The sequence below is a fragment of the Nycticebus coucang genome, chromosome 10, assembly GCF_027406575.1.
Source record: "Nycticebus coucang isolate mNycCou1 chromosome 10, mNycCou1.pri, whole genome shotgun sequence".
Lineage (NCBI taxonomy): Eukaryota > Metazoa > Chordata > Mammalia > Primates > Lorisidae > Nycticebus > Nycticebus coucang.
Genome location: NC_069789.1, coordinates 114,503,484 through 114,526,295, shown reverse-complemented (window position 1 = coordinate 114,526,295; position 22,812 = coordinate 114,503,484). Strand labels below are relative to the sequence as shown.

Sequence of the window (22,812 nt, the reverse complement as noted above, 5' to 3'; positions counted from 1 at the left end):
TATTTTGTTCCTAACGCTGCCAATACCTTCACTGCAGATTTCTGGGCTCCAGGAATGTGAAAGAATAAATGTCTGTGTTTTCAGCCCGCCAGTCTGTGGCAGCCCTAGCAAACCAATACAGCTATTGTGCCCATTTTCGGGTAGGAGTATTTTTTTTTAATGGTGCGTATGGAAATGTAGGTGTGAATTAATGCAAAGAGCAGAATGTAGAGGACACCTGCTACTTTGAGGGACTGCCCCTTGCCCCACTGCCGTGTGATCTTTGTGACTGTTAATCAAGGGGCTTTATGTTCTCTACTAAAAATGTCATGACTCGCAGGAGCTGAATTCACCGTTCAGCAAAAAGGGATGAGTTGTGGTGGGGGTGCGTCTGGGCCAATCCTGGGCAAGATAGGCAGGGGAGGAGGAGTCAGCAAGCATGCTAGCGGAACTGGACGCAATGATTGGCTTGAGGCGGCCATCCGAGGCTTGAGCAGGACCAATCAGGCTGAGGGAGAGGGCATGCATCCTCATTTTGCTTAATCTGAAGTTATCTGCTCTGAACGCAAATACGAGTCCTGTTAATTTTTTGCAGTTGCTGCAGATCCTGCTAATTCCCCACCCAACCGTCGTTCCCCTCTCTGTACTTCCTTGTGGCAAAGCCTGCACCTCAAGATAGGGACTATAAATGACAGATTGCCTTGTAACTCGGGATGGCCATAGAACTAGGTTCTAGCAAGAGAATAAGGGGAATGCTTCTGGGGAGGAAAAAGAGGAACATATAAGGGGAGGCCTATCCTGCCACTGTGTGAAAACATAATGATCCGTGCTGCTTCAGACAGTTTGTACTCAGGAGGAGAAGGAAAACCCAATCTCAGAGATGCCAACCTATTGAGTAGCAGAGTGATTTTTTATGTGAATACAAGAAATCGCTATCATTTAAGCTCTTTCAATTGGGAATTGTTTTCTGCAGCCTAAGGCATCATTATAGATACAGCATTATAAGCTTGGAGCTCTGATTTTACTACTTCATTACCATTTCATTACCATAGCAAAGACCCACCTGAGAATGAAGTTAATAAAGAGAAAAGCAGAAATGAAAGAGTCACTAGAACACCTGCATCTAAAATCCTACTGTGTTCTCAAAGTGTACAGAGTTCTGTCAATCGTGTTTGTGGCTTTGGGTTGCATTTTGTGTCCTATAAACACAATGGTTCTGGCTAACATAATTTGTAGAAACTAAGGCTCAGAGAGATTAAGTTGTCCAAGCTGGGGGTGGTGGCTCATACCTATAATCCTAGCACTCTGGGAGGCCAGGGCAAGAGAATCATTTGAGCTCAGGAATTCAAGACCAGCCTGGACAAGAGTGAGACCTTGTCTCTACAAAAAGTAGAGAAATTAGCTAGGTATCATGGCAGGCGCCTGTAGTCCCAGCTACTCAAGAGACTGAGGCATGGGGATCACTTGAGCCTAGGAATTTGAGGTTGCAGTGAACTCTGATGACGCTACTGCATTCTAGTCAGGGTGACAGAGTCAGATTCGGTCTCAAAAAAAAAAAAAAATTATGTCTCCCAGCCAGTGAATGAAACACAGATTTGTCTGAACACAGAGCCAGCATGTCTCAATCCAACTTCCCAGTCTCAGAGAGGACAGGAGCCCCAGCTGGAGTGAGACCCACAGAGTGTGTTTATTCTGGCATTGATAGTAGCAGCAGTGGGGAGATTGGCCAGACGCAGGGTGGGGTGAACAGAATGGGTGGACACAGGTGTGTGTGTGTCTGAGGGAACACAGAGGATTGGCCCATTGATATTCAAGGAGAGAACCAGGGTCAGGACACCAAGTCTTAGACAAACAGCAAAGAGAGACAGACAGAGGGTTTGGGGGCAGGGGTCCCCCAGACATGCATGGCCCCTCACCTTGAGGGGGAGCCCCAGGGAAGAGAAGACAGACACAGTGGAGGCTGAATGCCCCCCACCCTGAAACAGGGCACTGGGCCCACCTGCCTCCCACACTCTTGTCCCTGGGGTAGGAAGGGCAGGCCCAGGGCTGCCCCGCACCAGCAGCTCGGACATTATGGCTTCGAGGAGGTGAATTCACGGTGCAGGCAGGAAAGGATGGGGTCCTGAGGGGACCTGGTCCAATCCTCGGCCTAGGCCAGACCTGTCTGATGGGACAGGGAAGAAGGGGTCATCAACAGCAAAGAGCAGAGCAGGGCCATGACCTGCTGTAGCAGCATCACACCCAGAGACCTGGCAATCTTGGGTCCCAGCCCCTTCTCCCCCAGCTCTGGGAGTCCAAGTCCCCAGCCCCTCCTTCCTCAGACCCAGGGGTCCCAGCCCCCAGCCCCTCCTCCCTCAGACCTAGTGGTCTGGGCCAACAGCCCCTCCCTTCTGGTCTGGGTTCCTCACCCCTCACTCTGAGTTCTCTTTTTCTGATAGTCCTTTGCTGCCTTTTGTGAAGCTGGTCAAAGTCTTTTCCTGCAGGGAAAAACCCAAAAGGTTCAGGAGTCAGGGGCAGAGGAAAAACAACTGTTAATATCCAAGAAGAAGAGATGTCAATCCTATCTCATTATTTACAATGCTCTTTTTCACTTGGCTCTGACATGACGGGGCAAATGGTATTACAATCCCATTCTGCAGATGGGGAAATTGAAGCACAAGAAAGCGAAGTGTCTGCAAATGTGAGGAGAGATGAGGAGGCAGGGGATGAGTGGAGCTGACCCTGCATAGCCAAGGAGGAGCAGGCACTCTGTCCTGGGAGCAATGGAAAGCCATGGGAAGGTGGCGAGCAAGGGAGGGGCCAGGGCAGCTTGGATGTAGAAGGACCCTCTGGAGCCATGCAGCAATATGTGCTGAATTCGTGGACAGGGCCTGGACTCTACCCAGCTTCTCTCTATGCCTCCAATATTGCCCAGCGTGGGAGTTGGTGCACCACAAAGTCCTGGACAAGTTTGTGGAATGAATGAGTGAATGATTTAGGAGCAGAGTGCTGGAAAGAGGGAGTGGCCTCCATCTTCTCTACCCAATTAAAGTCACAGTCCTTTCCAATCTCAAATCTGAGCTCTGTGCCCAGCTGTTGAAGTTCTTATCACCACTGGAAAAATGTCCAAAGCAGGGGCTAGATGCAGGGGAGGTGAAATTTTCACTTCAGTACTAAATTTAACAGTGTGCTCCAAACTCATCAGTAAAGATAAAAGAATATTTTAGTGCAATATTTTTTAAAAACAAAAATAAGTGCAAAAAGATTTCTATGATGAACAAAACATCAAATTTTAAATACAGGCAAGTCTCATGCCTTATCAAACTGGCAAGGATTGTTAGTCCAAAAGGAAAGGATGTGCCCTTATTTACATGTTTTTAGGGGTTTTTTTTGTTTGTTTGTTTTGTTTTTTTTGAGACAGAGCCTCAAGCTGTCGCCCTAGGTAGAGTGCTGTGGCATCACAGCTCACAGCAACCTCCAACTCCTGGGCTCAAGCGATTCTCCTGCCTCCACCTCCCAAGTAGCTGGGACTACAGGTGCCTGCTACAATACCTGGCTATTTTTTGGTTGCAGCCATCGTTGTTTGGCAGGCCCCGGCTGGGTTCGAACCTGCCCGCTCAGCTGTACGTGGCTGGTGCCTTAGCTGCTTGAGGCACAGGTGCTGAGCCATTTTTAGGTATTTTTTAATGGTTAAAATTTTTTGAGTGTTAAACAGCTGAAAAATACTGGAAAAATGAAGACTAAGTGTATTTAAAATCACAGCATTAGTCCTTTATTTATACCTTAAACAGAATTTAGTATAAATTTGCTTTCTTGGTTTTTATTTTTATTTTTATTTTTTTGAGACAGAGTCTCACTTTGTCACCCTTGGTAGAGTGCTGTGGCATCATAGCTCACAATAACCTCAAACTCTTGGGCTCAAGCGATTCTCTTGCCTCAGCCTCGTGAGTAGCTGGGACTATAGGTGCGTGCCACAACAACAATCTATTTTTAGAGACAGAGTCTTGCTCTGGCTCAGGCTGGTCTCAAACCGGTGAGGTCAGGCAATCCACCCACCTCCTAGAGTGCCAGGATTACAGGTGTGAGCCATTGAGCCTGGCTACTTTCTTGGTTTTTAATAAAAGCAAATTCATCTTTAATATTTTCCAAGTCTACTTCTTTGCACTTCTTGTTTTCTCACGAGAGAATGACCATGTTCGGTGATTTCTCTTGACGAATTTTATTTTATTATTATCTTTTTTGGGAGACAGAGTCTCACTTTGTCACCCTCGGTAGAGTACTGTGCCGTCACAGCTCACAGCAACCTCCAGCTCTTGGACTTAGGCGATTCTCTTGTGTCAGCCCCCAAGCAGCTAGGACCACAGGTGCCCACCACAATGCCCTGCTATTTTTTGGTTGCATTTGGCCGGGGCCGGGTTTGAACCCACCACCCTTGGTATATGGAGCTGGCGCCCTACTCAGTGAGCCACAGGTGCCGCCCTCTTGACAAATTTTAAATAGTTATGATCATATGACCCTCCACTTCTTCCCTCTGTCTCCTGGCTTTGCCCATGTTGTCCCGTAAGCCCAGTCCTCAACCTTCAGGCCTCTGCTCAAATGTCACCTCCTCAGAGAGGGCCTCCCTGATGCCATCATCTTTAAAGGGCACCCTCCAAAACCCCATCCAGATTCCCTCTACTTCCCAGACTCCGAAACTTTCTGGACCACAACCTACAGGGAAAAACAAGCTGACACTATGATCTTTACAATGGGTGCAGCATTATGAAATTTTCTGTTCTTTTTAATTTTAACTTTATTATTTTCTTCTTACATTTTAAAAATTTGCTGATGTCCACTCAATATACTATTATCAACTAATTTTCACAGCCTGCTCAAAACAAACCAACAAAAAAACAAACAAAAAAAATCCCTTGCTTCATCTTACCACCCAGTTTCCCCCTCTTTATTTTGGACTTGGCATGGAGGGTAATCACAGCAGTAGTGTACCGTTTCACTAACACTTAACTCACTGAATCTCACGTTTGTCCTCACGTACATGCTATCGACCTCCTCATTTCCCAGGAAAACAAGACTCAGAGAGGGTATGCAACCGTGCTCTACATCGCACAGCTAAAATTGGTGGACCGGTATTCGAACCCAGGGCGTCTGACTCCCAGCCCAGACCCCATGCGCTGCACGAATGAAGGAGCCGAGAGGGCGCAGCGTGGGGGGCGCCCCACTCACCTCCACCAGCTGATGCCAGTGCTCCACGGGCTTGCGGGGATTGGCCAGCATTTCCGCCCAGTGCTCGCGGCCATGGGGATCTGCGGCGTCTGGGCCCACGCGACAAACACCGATCACTTCATTGTGCCCGATGCTGGGGGTTAGGGGCAGTGAGCACCAGGGCAGCGAGACCCCCACCTCCCTGCGTCCCCCACCCGGGCCGCGCCCCTCACCAGTCGTAGTCAACCACCGCGATGCTGAGCCCCACGTTTTCCACGCTCTCTGGGGCGACGTCGAACACCAGCGCCTCGTTGTACGTGGGGTTCAGCGTGTTCTTCTTGATGGATGTTTTCCGCTTCTTCAGACGCCGCCCCTCGCTGATCAGAGAGGCCTTCACGTAGGGGTCTGAGGGCAGAAATTAAGTATTGAACAGCAACTCGACTTGGTAAGACCCAAGAGTCTTGGCCTCCAGCTCCTTTGCCCTCAGGCCGGGGTCAGGTCCCCAGCCCCTCCTTCCTCAGACCCGGGACGCAGGACCCCAGCCCCTCCTCCCTCAGTTCCCACTGCCAACCGGGGCCTCACCTGAGAAGCCAGTGAGGTCCATCGCTTTGAGGTTAGAGGCTTTGATGATGGTCACGGTGAGGCGCCCAGCCGTGGGGAGGTAGCAGAGTGAGAAATTGAGTTCCCCAAGATCTGCCTTTTCCTGCAGTTGGGAAAAGGGTTTCAGAGATATCTTGCCTCAGTCTCTCCTCATCTCTTCCTGATTCTTCTGTCTTTCTGAGCCTCCAACTCTCTACAGCTCAGATTTCTGATCCACTTAAAAATCTGACTCTGGGCCAAGGCCTGGTGACTCCCTGGTCACAGCTGCCCATGACCATGAAAGCCTATTTGTTCTGCAAGGAAGCCTGGAAGAGGCATGAGTTAGGGGGAGAGAGAGGGAGACAGCGGGAGAAACAAGAACACAGTGAGGAACAGACAGAGATAGAGGCCAAAATGCTGAGAGATACAGTTGCAAAGACAGACCCACAGAGTTCTAAAGGAAGAGTGACAGAAACCCAGAGAGAGAAGGAGGTATAGACCCAGAGAGAGTGGGGGTGGGACAGTGATCCGGAGATAGAGAGGGACAGAGATCCAGAAAGTGAAGGAGACCCAAAGAGAGACAGAGGGATAGAGACCTAAAGAGAAGGAGGAGAGTGTGACTCAGAGAGAGGAGAACAGAGACCTGAGGTTGAAGGACAGACATGGAGGCAAGTATGAACACTCAGAGAGAGTGACAGACCCAGACTAAGAGTGTAGGGGCAAAGATCCAAAGAGTGACAGAGAAATACAACCTAAATGGAGACCCCCCCCACTCCCTAAAGAGACAAAGAGTGAGAAGAGGCCAGGCACAGTGGCTCATGCCTATAACCCTAGCACTCTAGGAGGCTGAGGCGGGTAAACTGCATGAGCTCAGGAGTTTGAGACCAGTCTGAGCAAGAGTGAGACCCCATCTCTATTAAAAATAGAAAAACTTTAACAATATAAAAAAAAATAAAAATAGAAAAACTAGCTCAGTGTGGTGGTGGGCACCTATAGCTCTAGCTACTCAGAGGGCTGAGGCAAGAGGATTGCTCAAGCTCTGGAGTTTAAGGTTGCTGTGAGCTATGATGCCATAGCACTCTACCCCAGGGTGACAGAGTGAGACTCTGTCTCAGAAAAACAAACAAACAAACAACAACAAAAACTGAAAAGAAAAACAGAAGTCAGCCTTAGAGAGGGTAGGAGATACACCAAGACCCAAAATGAGGTTTCCAGAGAGACAGATACTTTCAGACCAACACATACAGATAGACTTGGAGCAGTGGCTGGAGCTTGCCAGGAGCTGTGACCTCTCCTGTCTAGCCCTGCAGCCTCTCAACCACACTGACCCAGGTCCCTGGATACCGCACTCACTTCCATCAGGACTTTGCCCAGGCTGTTTCCTCTGCTTCAAACACCCTTCCCTCCCCACCTCTGGGCTCCTCCTTGGCCTTCATGCCTGTGCTTCCTTATCACCTTGTTCCCCAAACTCCTTGCACCCCTGCAGCCCTGAAAAGATGCTCCTCCTATTCCCCCATAACACTGGCTCCTGACATCAATAGTGTGACAACCTAGACTTGGAGCTCCTGAGGGCAATCTGGGAGCCCTAGGTCCTGATCCTGAAAACACAGTGGTTGAATGAATGAATGAATGATTAGGGCCACAAGTGATGAGATGGATGCAGGGAGAGGGCTTATGCATGGGGCTGCCATGGACAGTGACCAGCAGTGGGGTTGGTGGGGCAGACAGGGATCCTGGGGACAGGGATCCTAGAACTAGGCACATAGATCCCAGAGGCAGACTTAGGGGACCGAACAAGCAGGGGAGAGCCTGTGAAGGGACTGTAGGAAGAGCTACAGGCCCCTGCCCAAATGTGCCATCAGGGAAACAGAAGGTTGGAGAGGTATGGACCTTGAGGGTGGCCATTAGGTAGGCAGAGCTGGGCCTCTCTTGATGTAAGGACAGCTCCCCACCCCCATGGCCACCCTACATTGGCAGGGAACTGGAATGCTGGGTAAACCACAGATTGGAGTTAGGTGTCTGAGGCTTGGAAGGTGAAAGGGTTCAGGGCACCCAACAGAGACCTACGAATGGGGCTGGGGGAAGGACCAAGCATACAGGAGAGTGAGGTGCCAGGGGCGGGGTTGTTGGGAACAGGAAGGGAGCATTGGGACATCAAGGTCTCAGGCCCTACAGTCTAGATGCTGGGAGAATTTCCAAGTGTCAGGATATTGGGGGTCCAGTATGTCTGAGGCCTGGGAAATCAGACCATCATGATGCAGGTGGGGGCCATGAAGAAAGAGGAGGTCAGGATATAACAGAGTTAGAAGGCCAGGGATTTGAAATATTAAGGAGTTCAGAGATTAGAGAGGGATTGGGGCTTCTGGAAGTCTGGAAACTGGGAAGTCAGTAGGTTAGAAGGAGAAGGAAGTTGGAAAAAACAAAAGTCCAGGAACTCTGGGGTCAGGAAGTTGAAGGGTCAGAAATCTGGGGTCAAAGGATAGAAGTTATCAGATATCTAAGTGGGTGAGAAATTGAGAAATCTGAGATCCAGGCACGATCCCAATGTTTGATGAATTTGGAGAAGATATGGAGGCCATTCTGTCATTCTCTGTTCTTGCATGTTTGCAATATTCCCAAAGACAGCGCATTTAAAAGAAAATCTGGGCACAAGAAATCAGAAGGTTGGGCTGGGTGCAGTGGCTCATGCCTGTAATCCTAGCATTCTGGGAGGCTGAGGTGGGCAGACTGCTTGAGCTCACGGGTTCGAGACCAGCTGGAGCAAAAGCAGGATCTCATCTCTACTAAAAATAGAAAAACTGAGGCAAGAGGATCGCTTGAGCCCAAGAGTTGGAGGTTGCTGTGAGCTATGATGCTATAGCACTCTATCCAGGGCAACAGCTTGTGACTCTGTCTCAAAAAAAAAAAAAAAAAAGAAAAGAAAAAGAAATCAGAAGGTTTATGAAGTCTCAGGGAAAGGAGGCTGCAAACCAAGGGGTTTCAGTCCCCCAAGAATGGGGAAGCTGGGGAGGGAAAGAAAGAGGATGGGGCCACTGACCGAGCCACCCTCCATGATGTCCCTCCAGAGTGGGCGGTCGGGGGGCTGCTCTGCCAGCTCCAGGAGGTTATCCAGCACCACCTGGCCGATGAGGTCATGCCGTGAGAAGCGGTCAAAGTCATAGACACTGAAGTGCAATTTGCGCTGGGCCAACTCTGCCAGGGGCACCGAGAATTGAAATGTCTCATTGAAGACAGGATTCAGGGTCTTCCTGTGCACCTGGCGGGAGGGGCGAGACAGGGAGACAGACACCATGCCCATCAGCCCCTGCTCCCAGGACCCAGGAATCCCAGCCCCTCTTCCCCCAGCCCCTCCTCCCTCAGATGCAGGGGGCCAGATGTCCAGCCTGCCACTCCAGACCTTGGTCTGAAACTTTTTCTTGCGGTCTGGAAGCAGGTAGATCTTGACATAGGGGTCTGAGAAGCCATTGGAGTCCTTAGCGGGGAGGTCCAGGGCCTGCAGGATCCGCACCACCAGCTGGTCAGAGCCATAGAGGTATCGCAGGGCGAAGCTGATGCGGCCACAGGGGGCCCCTGCACCCGCCTCTCCAGCGCCCGGGGCCCCTCCTCCCCGCCGACCACCAGGTCCAGTCCCCTGGTACAGCTCTGGCTTAATCTGCCCGATGAGTTTGGCTTTTTCCTCGCCTCCTGGCAGGGGTAAGGGTAGGGCGGGTGGCCGCTCCTCACTGCTTGGGTCCGCTTGGGAGGTCAGAGTCTGCTGGGTGAGGGGCCGGGGCAGGGCTGGGTACCTGGAGTGGATGGGGGAGATCAAGGTAGGGTCAGTGGCTCCTGACTTTGAGTGCATCCAAAGACATGGGAGATTCCTTCCTGCCTTTTCCTTAATCCTCCAGCCAGGTGGCCACAAACCCCTGGTTTGCTCACTGTGACCTTGAGCAAGCCACTTGTACTTTCTGAGCCTCAGTTTCCTCATTTGTATTCGGAAGGTATCCCCATTTCTAAGCTAGCTCTAGCCCAGACTCAAAGCTAATGCACCAGCTTCCAGAAGCCTCCTCTGGACCTCAAACAGATGACCCAGAATAATTTCTCCATGGACCACTGAGGCCTAACAACTCAGACCCTCTTCAAATGCCCTTCTGCCCTTCTCTAAATCTTCATAACCCCCTCTCCTCTCTGCACCCACTGTGCCAGCTCAGGCCTTGCCCTTTCCTATCTGGACTCTCTCAGGGCCTAGTCTCTCCCTCTATTCCATACCCACACCACCCCAGAGAGCTCCTTCTATCCCTAGAGCTGACCCTACTTTTCTCCTGCTCACAAGTCTCCTGTGGTTCCCTAGTACCCCACAGACCAAGTCCTAGCCCCTCAGCCTGGTGCTGAGGGCCTTGCATAGTCTGGTATCTGCAGCCACATCACCCAAGTTTTCTTTTTTCAAACTTATTCTGCCTTGGTGATTCCTGGCTGCTCCCATGCTGTGCTAGGATCTTCCTCCCCTCCCACCTTTGCACAAGATGTTCCTTCACCAGGAATGCCCAGGCCATACTCCTGCTGCTGGGCCTGTCTAACTCTTCCTCATCCTACAGAGAGCCTTCAGCCTCCTCCCAGACAGGGATCAGAGCCTCCTTGGGACCCCCCTGTGTAGTCCCCTGAGCTGCTTTACTGCCTCCTCCAGACTGTGAGTGACATCAGGGCAGAGTCCAGTGTTTTCCCAATATCCAGCTTAGGCCTAGTTCATGTTAGATGCTCAATATATGTGTGCAGAATAAGGGAAAATGAACGAATGAACTCCAGGTCCCACTACTAATCCTGGCTTAGATGAAAGAGATGAACAGCCTTATGCCTTAGGGACTTGAGAAGCCAACCATCATTCTCCTCCACTTTCCTGAACCTGGAGTCCTGCCTGAACCCTCCTCCTTACTCTGGACCCAAGAATCCAGGCCTCCAGTTCCCTCCTTTGGGTCTAAGGAGTGTGGGGCCCCAGCCTTCTGTTTCCCCAGGATCCAGAAGTCAATATCCTAGTCCCCCTTTTAACCTCAGAACTCACAGAAGCTATATGGGAAAAAGACACAGAGGAGGAGCAGAAGTTCAAGAGGGCACCCTCAGTCCAGCCGCCTTTCTCACCTGGTGGTGGGTGCCAGGCTTGTGACCTGCTGATGCGACTGGGCACTGGGCAAGCCCCCACCACTGGGGGGCAGTAGGAGTAGCCCTGAGCCTGCCCCACCCTCAGAGGGCAGCTCGGGGGATGTCTGGCTCGGTTTGACCCCAGCGGCTACTGCAGCTGCAGCCTCTGGATATGAGTCCATGTCCAAGTAGGAGGGTTCAGGAGTGTCAGAGCCCCCCAGACTGCCTGGTTCCAGCAGCTCAGCAAAGGGTGGATGGTGGGCAGTGTGGGCATGGTGGTGTGGGCCACCCAACAGAGGATGGCCACCGAGGCCAGCCCCCAGGTGGTGCCCGCTGCCGCCTACCAGGCCTGCTAGCCCGACCCCAGGGCCTAGGTCTTTGCGCAGGGGGCCACCGCCCACTGCTGAGCCTCCCTTGTCCCGCCAGGGCACCCAGCACAACTTCCAGGACACGAAGAGGGAGACACCCAGAAGGACAATGCCACAGAATGTCACGATGACCGACAGCAGGCTCACGGAGATGTCTGGAGAGAGTGAGGACAGAGGTAGGGGTCAGGCTGAGGTCAGAGTATCCTTCCTCTACTGTCCAAAAAAACTAGCAATTAGTATTTGCCATATGTTTTCCCAACCACTTTACCACTATTGCTTAATTTACACATCACAATTCTGCAAGGTATTTCTATATAACCATTTTTAAATTTTGAAATAGAGTCTTCTTCTGTCACCCTGGGGTTGAGTGCCATGGCATCATCATAGCTCACAGAAACCTCAAACTTCTGGACTCAAGCCTCTTGCCTCAGCCTCCCAAGTAAACTGGGATTATAGGTGCCCACCACAACACTTGGCTAATTTTTCTATTTTCGGTAGAGATGGGGTCTCACTCTTGCTTAGGCTGGTCTTCAACTTGCTGAGCTCAGGTGATCCACCCACCTCAGCCTCCCAGAGTGCTAGGATTCTAGGTGTAAGCCACCATGCCTGGCCTATATAACCATTTTAAAGATGAGGAAACAGACGCAGAGGGGTTGAGTGATTTATATAAGGTTTCAAAGGTAGTAAAAGATAGATCTGAGATTTCAATCTCACAGTCTGTCTCCAGATTTTATTTTCTTAATCGCTACCCTATGCTGTCTCCTATAAGAGGACACACCATCTGAAGTAGGACTGAGATCTCCCAAAATGCTCAGACATGATCAAGAAAGCTCACAACACAGTTAGGTAGGTCAAGGTTCAAATCACAGTTTGCTATGTGGTCTTGGAAACACATCTTAACCATTCTGAACCTCAAACTCCATATTTGCCAAATAGAAACAACCAATACTGCCCCTTATCAGAGTTTGAAGATACCACATGAGTTTGACAACATGATTAACCCTGTTTTCCATGGAAAAAAAAATCTGAAATCAACAAAGTCACGTGCCTAAAGTCTCACAGCTGGTAGGTGGTGGAGTCAGGATTTGAGCCTGCATTCACTGTTATACTATCATACCTCAAAACTTCTCAATTAATGACAGTTCAAGCATGACTTTTTATTAGAATAATAAACTATATTGCTACACTACCAGGTGCATCCAGCACCATGACCACCACAGCTACATACTCTGAGTGCAAAATACATGCTGATAAACCGTGTAGAGAAAGCCAAGTACAGCCTAGTTCTAACAACAAACAGTTTTTGGTGTATTCAGTCATTTGTACCAGGAATTGTTTTTTTTTGGAAAAGACCCACAAGGAAAGGAGAATTTATTTTGCAACGACAGAGAAAGTGAACAGTGGATTATGGTGGGAAAGCAGGTACTAAGCCATTGCTAGCATGCACAGTGGATGGAATGTCCTGTTACATTAGGGACACTTAGCAGGAAAGGGATGCCTCTGGCCCTGTACTGCCCAGTGAAGCTAAAGGAATGGCTGATGTACATCCTTATGACACTGTGTAATCTAGGGATGGTGTATCCCATTTTATAGGTGAGAAAACTGAAACTCTGAAAGTGACCCTGCAGGGCCATATATGAGAACCATGAATTTCCTACTGGCTCCTCCTCAGGATGTTCCTTTTTTTTTGGCTTTTTAAAATTATTATTAAATCATAGCTGTGTACATTAATGCAATCATGGGGCACCATACACTGATTTTATAGACCGTTTGACACATTTTCATCACACTGGTTAACATAACCTTCCTGGCATTTTCTTAGTTATTGTGTTAAGACGTTTATATTCTACATTTACTAAGTTTCACATGCACCCTTGTAAGATGCACCGCAGGTGTAATCCCACCAATCACCCTCCCTCTGACCATCCTCCCCCCTCCCAGGATGTTCCTTTTTAAGTGACCAACACCTGCTGAAAATTCTGGAAGTGTGTTAGAAGCCAGAGTTATGGACTTTATTAGCCTCCTGAACATGGGAGGAATTGAGAAAATGGGGTTTCTTGGGAGAAAAATTAAATGTATGCTTTCCCCCACTGCTAGCTTGACCCAGATCCTGTCCAGGTCAAAACACAAATCCTCCAGCATGGACTAAGGAACTATTTGGATTTGGAGAAGTGGTGTAGTTGTGCAGTAAAAGGTTCACTTTGCCCAAAATAAGGTCTGGGCCTCAATCAGCTCCTAGGAGGGAACCTCTAAGCCCTTGGAATATTCCACCTGATAAGTGTCTTTGTTTACCTGGGGCCTTGGACCATGCTGTGGACCATAGTCTGTGCTAACAATGTGATTTATGGCCTTCGGTCATTAACTTGACTTCTGGAGGGGCTGGAGACTGAGGTGAGCCACATGGGCAATCAGCCATGCCTACATGACCAATTCCCAATAAAAACACTGGACACCAAGGCTCAGGTGAGCTTCCTAGGTAGGCAATACTCTGTTCATGCTGTCATACATCATTGTGGAGAAAATGAAGCACTGTCCATGTAACTCCACTGAGAAAGGACAACTGAAAGCTTGTGCCTGGCCTCTCCTGAACTCTGCCCTGTGTGCCTCTTCCCTTTGCTGATTTTAGCCTAGATCCTTTCACTGTGATAAACCATAACCATGAGTATTATAGCTTTGCTGAGCTCTGGGAGTCCTAGCAAATCATTGAACCTCAGAGTGGTCTTGTGGATCCCTCTCCCAAGCTATAGTTCTATGCTAGACTATCCAGAATCAAATTCGGGCTCTGATACCTACAGGCTGTGAGACTCTGAGCTAGTGACTGCAGGTCTCTGGACCTCACCCCTCATTACTGTCACCTGGACATCCTACACACAACATGGCGTGCGCTGCCCTGGTGCTCGGCAAGGGTGACTGTTGTAGTGTCCAAGCTCATGCTTCCTCCAGTTAGCATTTCCTTGTCTGGACAGTAGCACTCATAATATTTCCTAGTTCTTAGAACAATGCTGCTTCCCAGCTGTATGACCTTGGACAAATCACTTCACCCTTCTAAGCCTCAGTTTCCCCTGTTGAAAATGGGGATTATATGTACCATAAAGAGATACTGTGAATAGTCAATGAAATATGCAAAGGACCTCACATGTTCTCTGTACCAGAGTTGGTACTTAACAAATAAATCCCAATATTCATCGAATGACCACCATGTACCCAATGTTGTTCTAGGCACTTCATATACGTTAAATCATTTAAGTCTCTTGTCTGCCCTTTGAGGTAGTCACTTTTATTAGCCCCATTTTCCAGATGAGGAAACTGAGGCACAGAAAAAGTCACTTACCTAAAGCCATCCAGTTAGGGGGAGGTGGAATTTGAACCCAAATCAGACAGTCTGACTCAAGAGTCTGAGATTCTAACCTTCTGTGAGGTGCACAAAGATATCTGAAGGGGATATTTGGTGGTAGTCGTTGGGAGAGAGGCCCACAGGGTAAAACTCAAAAAGTCAGAGGTCAAGTGGGCCACACAACTCCTTTTCCTTGAATCAGAGGTTTTAGGGAGGGGAGCAGCAGCAGGCAGCATGGAGGAAAGACTCTAAGATAGATGGGCCCCAAGGGAATAGTGGCTATAGTGCAGGCAGGAGGCTGGCCAAGACAGCTAGGGGTACTGACCTGCATCTGGACCCCGGGGATAGCCTCGGATTCGCAGATCATTGAACTCCTGGCATCTGTCATTGGTGTCAGCATCTCGGACCCGTGCACAGAGGTCTGAAACCAGGATTAGTGCCCGTCGGCAGAGATCATCCTCGTAGTCTCCTGACATGGTGGCTGTCCTGCCTAGTCCTGTGTGCAGGAAGGTTGGGGCAAGGGTGCAGATAGGGAACAGAGTGGGGGACAGGGTGGGCAAGGTGAGAGATAAGGGCAGAAAGAGAAAGAGAGTGAAGGAAGGATGGGCAAAGGGGACAGAGATTGGGGGAGATGGATTAAAGACAGAGATTAGAGGAAGAAGGTCAATGGGACAAGTAAAGGGAGGTATAGACAAGGAAAAAGAAATTAGGAACAGACAGACAAAAGGATAGGCAAGAAGACAGTAACAGGGACTGGACAAAACAAGGGGACAGAGATAGTATGAATGGAGAAGAGGACACAGAATAGGGACAAATGGACAAGAGAGAGGAGGAAAAGGCTGGGAAGACCAGCCAAGGGGCCAAGAGTCAGGATACACAAATAAGGGGACAAACAGAAGACACAGAGATCAGGGGTGCAGATGAAGGGACAGAAGTTAGGGATGAACTAACTAAGTGATAGCCGTTCATCATTTATTCATTCATACAACAAATATTCACTGAGCGCCAACTATACACTAGGCATGGTGCTGGCTGTTACAGATCCAGCAGGAAACAAAGTACTGGAGTTCCCTGACTTCCTGGTGTCAAAATTCAACAAGAGGAAACAATGAGTAAACAAGTAAACAAAGATACATAAACAAGATACTCTCAGACTGGGACAAGCATTCTACCAGACACAGCTGGAGGATGTGCCACAAAGGAATGGGGATGGGGACAGTCAGAGAGGGCTCCTGAGGTCTGAAGGAAGAGGCAGAGCCAGCCCTGGACAGTGGGCAGTGGTAACTGTGGGCAGTGTAAAAACATTTTAAGCAGCAGGAACAGGGCTTTAGGGTGAGAAAGCACTCGGAGGGTCCAAGGAAGAGGAAAGAGGCCAGACTAGAGTAGACACAGGGAGGACCAGAAGAGAGGATGGATACAGGTAGAGAGATAAGAAATGGATATATGTGGTGGTAGCTGGGACAGGATGGAGATGCAGAGATGGGGACCAAGTCGAGGGAGGGAGAGATGTGGGGAGAAGAGACAGATAAGGAGAAGGGCAAACTGAGGCCCAGAAGAGGTGAACAGGCAGACAGACAGAAAGTCCAGATTGAGACTTTGGATGGACAAGTGATCAAGAATGAGCTGGTGTGTAATTCCTGGGGGCTAGAGAGATGGCATACAGCGGAGCAGTAAGGAGGGGCAGAAATATCTTTGAGAGAGAAGCAGTGGGAGGGGAAGGTGGATGAGGTGCATAAATAAAGGACAGGCAGAGAGATAATGCCTGGAAATCACAAACAGACAAAAGACGAGAAGAGGGCTGGGCAGACAGACGTGGGTCCAGAAGGGAAGATTGGATGGAGAACATTAATGAGAAGGGGCCAGGAGAGAGAGGTGGATGTGGGGAGAGAGGGAATTAGTGACACATGGCTTGGAGCCAGGCATCAAGATGGGTGGATAGGGGGATGCCAGGGAATTAGGAAGAGACAGAACAAGGTTCACAGATGGACAGGTGTCGTGGGAGTGCTGCAGAAGGCCAAGACTCCGAGACAGGAATGGTCAGACTCACCTGCGCTTATCCCTGCTGTGTCCTGGGTGGCAGCCGAGGCGGCGGCGGGCGGCAGCCCATGGGGGTTGGTAGAGCGGACAAGGGGCTGCGGACCGGTCCCCACGCGCCGGGTGGTGAAAGGAGGTGTCTGATCTGGAGGCCGAGGCCAGCATGAAAAGCTCAGCCTAAACTTCACATCTTGCCCTATTTGGGCCAGCTGCCAGACCCCAGGCCACCCCCAGGAGGGGCCGGCCACCCCCTCCCACCTCTGGGGCCCCAGCTCCAGTTAAGAGCTTGGAGACTACAATTCCCGTCAGGCCTCATGCTCGCGCTGCTGCCACTTTACAGACCCGGCGCTGCAGCGGCTGCTGGGACTTGAAGTTCTTAATGCCTCTCCAGGCTGCAGAGAGGATGGGAATTTTTTTTTTTTGGATGTGGGGGGGTTTAAGATGCTGGGGTCCCAAGACACTGCAGGGGAGGGGAACGACGTCCAGGACCCCGAAAGGCCACGGAGTTCTGTATTTAGGGACCATGGAATGGGTAAAGGATCCCCATACCCTGGGGATCGGTAGGCGAGGGGTGGGGTCCGCCCAAGTGTTTCGAGACCCCCTTCCGGGGCTACGTGCCCTCCCCCCGGTGTGGCCGGCGAGCAATGCAGCACTCCGGTTCCCTGGCCCGAGTCCTCGTGCCATTGCATCTACCCCCGCCCCCACCCGCCGGGGCAGTCCCCCGGGATCGGGCTGGGGCGGGGGCTGTGGCTGGGGCAAGGGGAGGAGCAGACTCACCCGCAGCAGCCGCCGCCGCTGCCGCCGCAGCTCCGCGCGCCAGCCGCGGTGCCGGCTCGGCTCCTCCCCCCGGCTCCTGTCGCAGGTCTGCGGCTCCTCCCTCCGCACCCGTTCCCTCCTCCCCTTCCAACCAGTGTCCGGAAAGCCAGAATCCGCGGCGGCAGCTAGGAAGGAGGAAGATTTCTCTCAGCCAAGGTGTCAGAGACCCAGTGCACTCCCACATGGGGGGATCCAGAGATCTGGGATCATGACGCGTTCCTCCCCCAGGGTTCAGGGACTCGGTCCTCCGGCCATCTCTCAGACGTAGAAGTCGGAGACCCCAGTACCCTCTTCCTAGTACACAGGACTTCAGGTCCTCCCGTTTGAGCAGTTCTGAGGGCTGGTGGTAGGAGGGTAGATCAAGACTCGGGAGTCAGAGGTACAGAGTCACAGCTAGAAGAGGTACAAGCAGGGACCTGGGTTTGAATCTTTCCTGGACCAGCTCCTGCCTGTATGATTGTATACCTCTTGCTCTGAGCCCCAGTTTCCTCATCAGCAAAATAAAGACAATAAACTCATTTCCTAAGGGATCCACGGTTTGTTAAACCAGTCAATATCGACAAAGCATTGGCACCAAGTAGGTGCTTAATGAATATTTCTTAAAAGCAGCAAGTAACAGTTTCTGATCTATTAATAGCAGGTAATGATAATGCCACTATAAGTAGCAATGTGCCAAGTGATTTGAAAGCACTTTTAATTTTCACTTTGGCCCTATGGCTGCAATTATGTTATTCCCATTTCACAGAGGAGATAGCCAAGGCCCATGGAAGTTAGTTAAATCCCTTGGGTAAGGTCTAGATCTACATAGCTATAACCCCAGAGCTGAGAGGTGGCTTGGAGGCCTTTCAATCTCCCTCAGTACTGATGCTCAACCAGTGACACCCAAATAAATACACTGTGGTTTCTAAGTGAAAAAAAAAAAAAAAAGAATTGGTTCTTCTGCAAACACAACTTTAAGACAAATCTAGGTTGTCTCTCTAACTGGATTACCCTCCACGCATCTATTACTGCCTGTGTGTACCTTTTGCAGTCATCATCATACTACAGAATCCCCCAGAATTCTAGGTGTTCCAACCTCTTGTCTTCTTGAATTCTTTCAGATGGATTTGCATTTGCACCCAAGGAAGCTTGCTTGGGTGTACATCTATAAGTGGTGCATGCAGGTCCCAGATACCCACTCTCAAAGTTAGAAACTTGCACCCAGCTAAGACTGCCCAGAGTCCACAGGCAGCTATGTCCCACAGGGAGAGACATAGCGTGATGCACACATTCAGAGATGTGTAATGCATATGGGCTTGCCAAACTGCCATGACACATTTCCAAAGAGATGCTCAGATTTTGAGGCTGCTCAGGCACTGGAAGGCAGCTGCCATGCACTGGCATCTGTGCGACGTTGGGAGCAGCACACCAGGATTCATCTCCCAGTGCTGCTCTCCCTCACAGTGCAACCTTGGTGGATTCTCTATGCCTCAGTTCCCCTCTGTGTAAGTGAGGATAGTAGTAATTTCTTAAAAGTCAGGTTCTGTTTCATTGAGTTATTTTGAAGGTGAAATTCACAGGAGGAGCTTAGGAAAAAATGGTTAGTTTTTAATGTTGTCATAACTAAAAATTACATGCATTTGCTCATTTAAACTTTTTTTTTTCTGCCCCAAGTTTATTTGTACAAATAGCACAGGAGGACCCCAGCCCCATATAGACAGAAGCCTAGAGGTCACACCAGTCCTTTTGTCCTCATGGCAGACAGATGCCTCTACTCTGGAGCCTTCACGGGGGCCTGGGCACCTTTGGGAGCCTGAACTGGAACTGAAGCTGGAGCTGCAGATGAAGCAGCAGATTGGGCCTTCGTTTGATCCTTGGCCTTGGCCTTTGGCCAGCAGAGCCCGAGACCCTTGGTAATGCGTGCACGAGCACGCTTCCCAAGCTTGGGGTGGGCGATGTAGGAAAGTCGACTGAGTTCATGGCTGGCACCCTTTGGAATCTTGGTCTTAACCTCCTTGAGCTTTACAAGGGCCTTTATAGGTTCAGCACGTGTACTCACAGCCTTGGCATTGTTGGCCTGCATCTTCTTCAGGCCCTTCTTGTTTGTGCTTCTTGGCAAAGTGCATGTTCCTCAGGAACTTGGGATCTACCCCCTTAAGAGATTCATATCTTTGTGATCAGGGTTTCTTGATGCCATTTCTGTGCCACTTTCGAGACTGGTTGTGTGTGGTGTGGTTCTTGGACTTGGCCATGTCTGCACCACGACTCGTGACGGCCAAAGCGCCTACGACTGGACCTCATTTAAACTTTAACTCCATTTGACAAGTGAGAAAATTGAGGCTTCAGTGAGGGGATGTGCTGTGCCAAAGGCCACCCATCTGGGAAACATTAAAGTGAAGACTAAAAACCACGTGGATCTGAATCTAGAGCTCTGGTTTTAGCCACTATGTTTGCATCTAGATGTTTGAGGACCTTGCATGACATCACTGCTAGAAGCATGAGATAATATACAGAGACAGGGAACCAGGAAACAGAGATAGTCCTTCATATTCATTCAATTCAATTCATGCAGTCATTTGAGAAATAGTTTCTGAGTACCTACCGTGTGCAGGGCATTTTCTAGACACCAGGGATTCAGCTAGGAACAAAACTGACAAAAATGTTAGCCTTGCGAGGGTTCATGGTCCCGTGAAACAGAGAGACAATAATCTAATAACTGACATACTGTGATCTTCAAACTAGAACCAATACTGTGAGGGCAAGTCCAGTGTGCTCTGTGTTTCAGGAAAAGGTCAGGGCTTTCTTCCCTAAGTGGCCTTTGAGCTGAGCTCAGAAAGGTGAATACAAATAAGCCAGATGAAGACAGGGGAGAGGCGAGGAAGTGTTCCAGAGAGAAGAGCTCCAGTAGTACCTGAGGGCAAGAGGGAGTTTGGCACACTGAGGACTACTGAGTGCACAAGCTCCATGCAGGTGGCACTTTGTTTTGTTCATTGTTGTGTCCCAGTTGCCTGACACAGTGACTGGCACATGGTATGCACTCAATAAATGTTGTGCTGTTGGCTCAGCACCCATAGCTCAGCATCTAGGGCGCCAGCCACATACACTGGAGCTGGCAGGTTGGAACCCAGCCCGGGCCTGCCAAACAACAATGAGAACTACAACCAAAAAATAGCCGGGCATTGTGGTGGGAGCCTGTAATCCCAGCTACTTGGGAGACTGAGGCAAGACAATTGCTTAAGCCCAAGAGTTTGAAGTTGCTGTGAGCTATGATGCCACAGCACTCTACCAAGGGCAACATAGTGAGACTCTGTCTCAAAATAACAACAACAAAAAGGGCCGGGCATGGTGGCTCATGCTTGTGATCCTAGCATTCTGGGAGGCTGACGCGGGTGGATTGCTTGAGACTAGCCTGAGCAAAAGTGAGACTCCGTCTCTACTAAAAAAAAAAAAAAGAAAAAACTGAGGCAAGAGGATCACTTGAGCCTGAGTTGGAGGTTGTTGTGAGCTATGACGCTACGGCAGTCTACCCAGGGTGACAGCTTGAGACTCTGTCTCAAAAAAATTTTAAAATAAATATTGGGTTGTTGAATGAATGAGTGAACAAGTGGATGGATAAATGAAGGAATGTATGGATTTATAGATGTACTGATGGGTGGCTGGATGATTGGATGGACACTGGAGGGACAGGTGAAGTGTTGGATGGATAGATCACTTGTCCAGATAGATGGATAAGTGAACGCAGAGATGAATAGTTGGATGGAGGATGGCTGGATGGATAAGTGAGTAAATTAATGAGGTTTCGCAAATACCTACAGATTCACAACAAATATGTCTGGAAGTAGATGCGGACACACATTGGTGACATGCACACACATGTGTAAACACAGATTCATTTGTTCTCCTGGTGCTCCCCTGGAGAAAGCAAACACTGAGCAGAGAGGGAGGTCATAGTGGCCAGGAGCTACGTGGACAGGGAGGTGGGAAGGCAAGCTCTCCAGCCAGGGCTACAACCAGCCCCAATGCCACCGCAGTGCTGACATTATTTCCAGAATTGCAGGGAGATGCTGATTCAGTGCTGTGTGTCCCACGCTGGGTGCCAGGCCACGAAGCGGGAAAGGGATGGCCCAGAGAGATGAAATGAGTGGCAGGGAGAGGCATGTAGGCATAGGAAGAGAGCCAGGCAAAGAGATAGAGAAACCGAAACCCAGAGAGACCGACAGATGGGGACGTATAGTGATGGAGACAGAGATGAGAGAGAAGAGAGAAAGAGAGGGAAAGAGAGATGGAGACACAGAGACACAGAGAAAGGTACGGAAGAGATTGGTCACGTTTGGGGTGGTATGACTATAGACGAGAGGTTTAGAGATGCAGAGACTGAGAGACACAGAAAGGCAGAGATGTGCGATGCGGTGGGTCAAATTCAGACACAAAGAGATGAAGGAGGATTCCAGAGACAGGTAGAGAGAAAGAAAGAAAGATAAAGACACACAGAGCAATGGAGGCGCCAACGGTGACATCCAGACCCAGACCCCAGAGGAAAGGAAAGGGGGGGAGGCAAGTGAGAGGAAAGGAGGGGAGAGGAGAGGCAGAGAAGGAGAAAAAAGACACCCAAAGGGAGAACTCCAGAAGCAGCAGCCAGAGCTAGATTCAGAGACAGAGTATTGGGAAAGGGACAAGCATCGGGTGAGTGCCTCCTCTGTGCATGGCTCAGGTCTAGGGGTGTTGCTGCACCTTGCTTCATTTAAGCACCAATAACCTGTGAAAGTAGCATTGAGGAGGACAAGAGATGAAGAAATCAATGCTCAGAGAGGGGAAGATATTTGCCCAATGTTGCACAGTCTGAGAGCAGCATTCAATGCTGGTCTTTTCGACTCCCGAGCCCACGTTCACTCCTTTCTTCTTTCCTTCCTTCCTTCCTTCCTTCCTTCCTTCCTTCCTTCCTTCCTTCCTTCCTTCCTTCCTTCCTTCCTTCCTTCCTTCCTTCCTTTCTTTTTTGAGACAGAGCCTCAAGCTATCACCCTGGATAGAGTGTGGTGGCATCACAGCTCACAGCAACCTCCAACTCCTGGGTTTAAGCGATTCTCTTGTATCAGCCTCCCAAGTAGCTGGAACTACAGGTGCCCGCCACAATGCCTGGCTATTTTTTGGTTGTAGTTGTCATTGTTTGTCAGGCGCAGGCCAGATTCCAACCTGCCAGCTGTGGTGTATGTGGCTGGCAACTTAGCCACTTGAGCCATAGACACTGAGCCCCGTGTTCACTTCTTCACCCTGTGTTGCTTCATGAGGACATGGAGTGACAGCACAGATTGGATTAGGGACTGCTGAATGTGGGTCGCATAAATAAAGGGAAATAATCAATTATTTATTCACTCAACTCACATCTTCTGAACTTTGCAGAGGTCTGGCCCTGTGGAGGGTGATGCTGGAGAA

The 22,812-nt window shown here is 49.8% G+C and overlaps 1 protein-coding gene and 1 pseudogene across 4 annotated transcripts; both read right to left on the bottom strand.

The window, feature by feature from the left end:
- Positions 1–1,642: 1,642 nt before the first annotated feature.
- Positions 1,643–17,459, bottom strand: SYT3 (synaptotagmin 3). 4 transcript variants are annotated; one of them, XM_053607962.1, is made up of 11 exons: positions 17,365–17,459; positions 16,601–16,732; positions 14,879–15,306; positions 10,852–11,374; positions 9,137–9,524; positions 8,777–8,995; positions 5,743–5,863; positions 5,394–5,565; positions 5,182–5,314; positions 2,388–2,456; positions 1,643–2,143 (listed from the first exon to the last, which is right to left on the bottom strand). In XM_053607962.1, exons 3-10 carry the CDS (start codon positions 15,027–15,029, stop codon positions 2,391–2,393), a joined length of 1,773 nt encoding a protein of 590 aa, XP_053463937.1. In that variant the 5' UTR covers positions 15,030–15,306; positions 16,601–16,732; positions 17,365–17,459; the 3' UTR covers positions 1,643–2,143; positions 2,388–2,390. The 4 variants fall into 4 exon arrangements, with proteins under 4 accessions (XP_053463937.1, XP_053463936.1, XP_053463934.1 ...); XM_053607961.1 differs by having other exon boundaries at positions 14,879–15,049; XM_053607959.1 differs by lacking the exon at positions 17,365–17,459 and having other exon boundaries at positions 16,601–16,852.
- Positions 17,460–19,153: 1,694 nt separating this feature from the next.
- On the bottom strand, positions 19,154–19,634 carry LOC128597485 (60S ribosomal protein L29-like; annotated as a pseudogene).
- Positions 19,635–22,812: the final 3,178 nt, after the last annotated feature.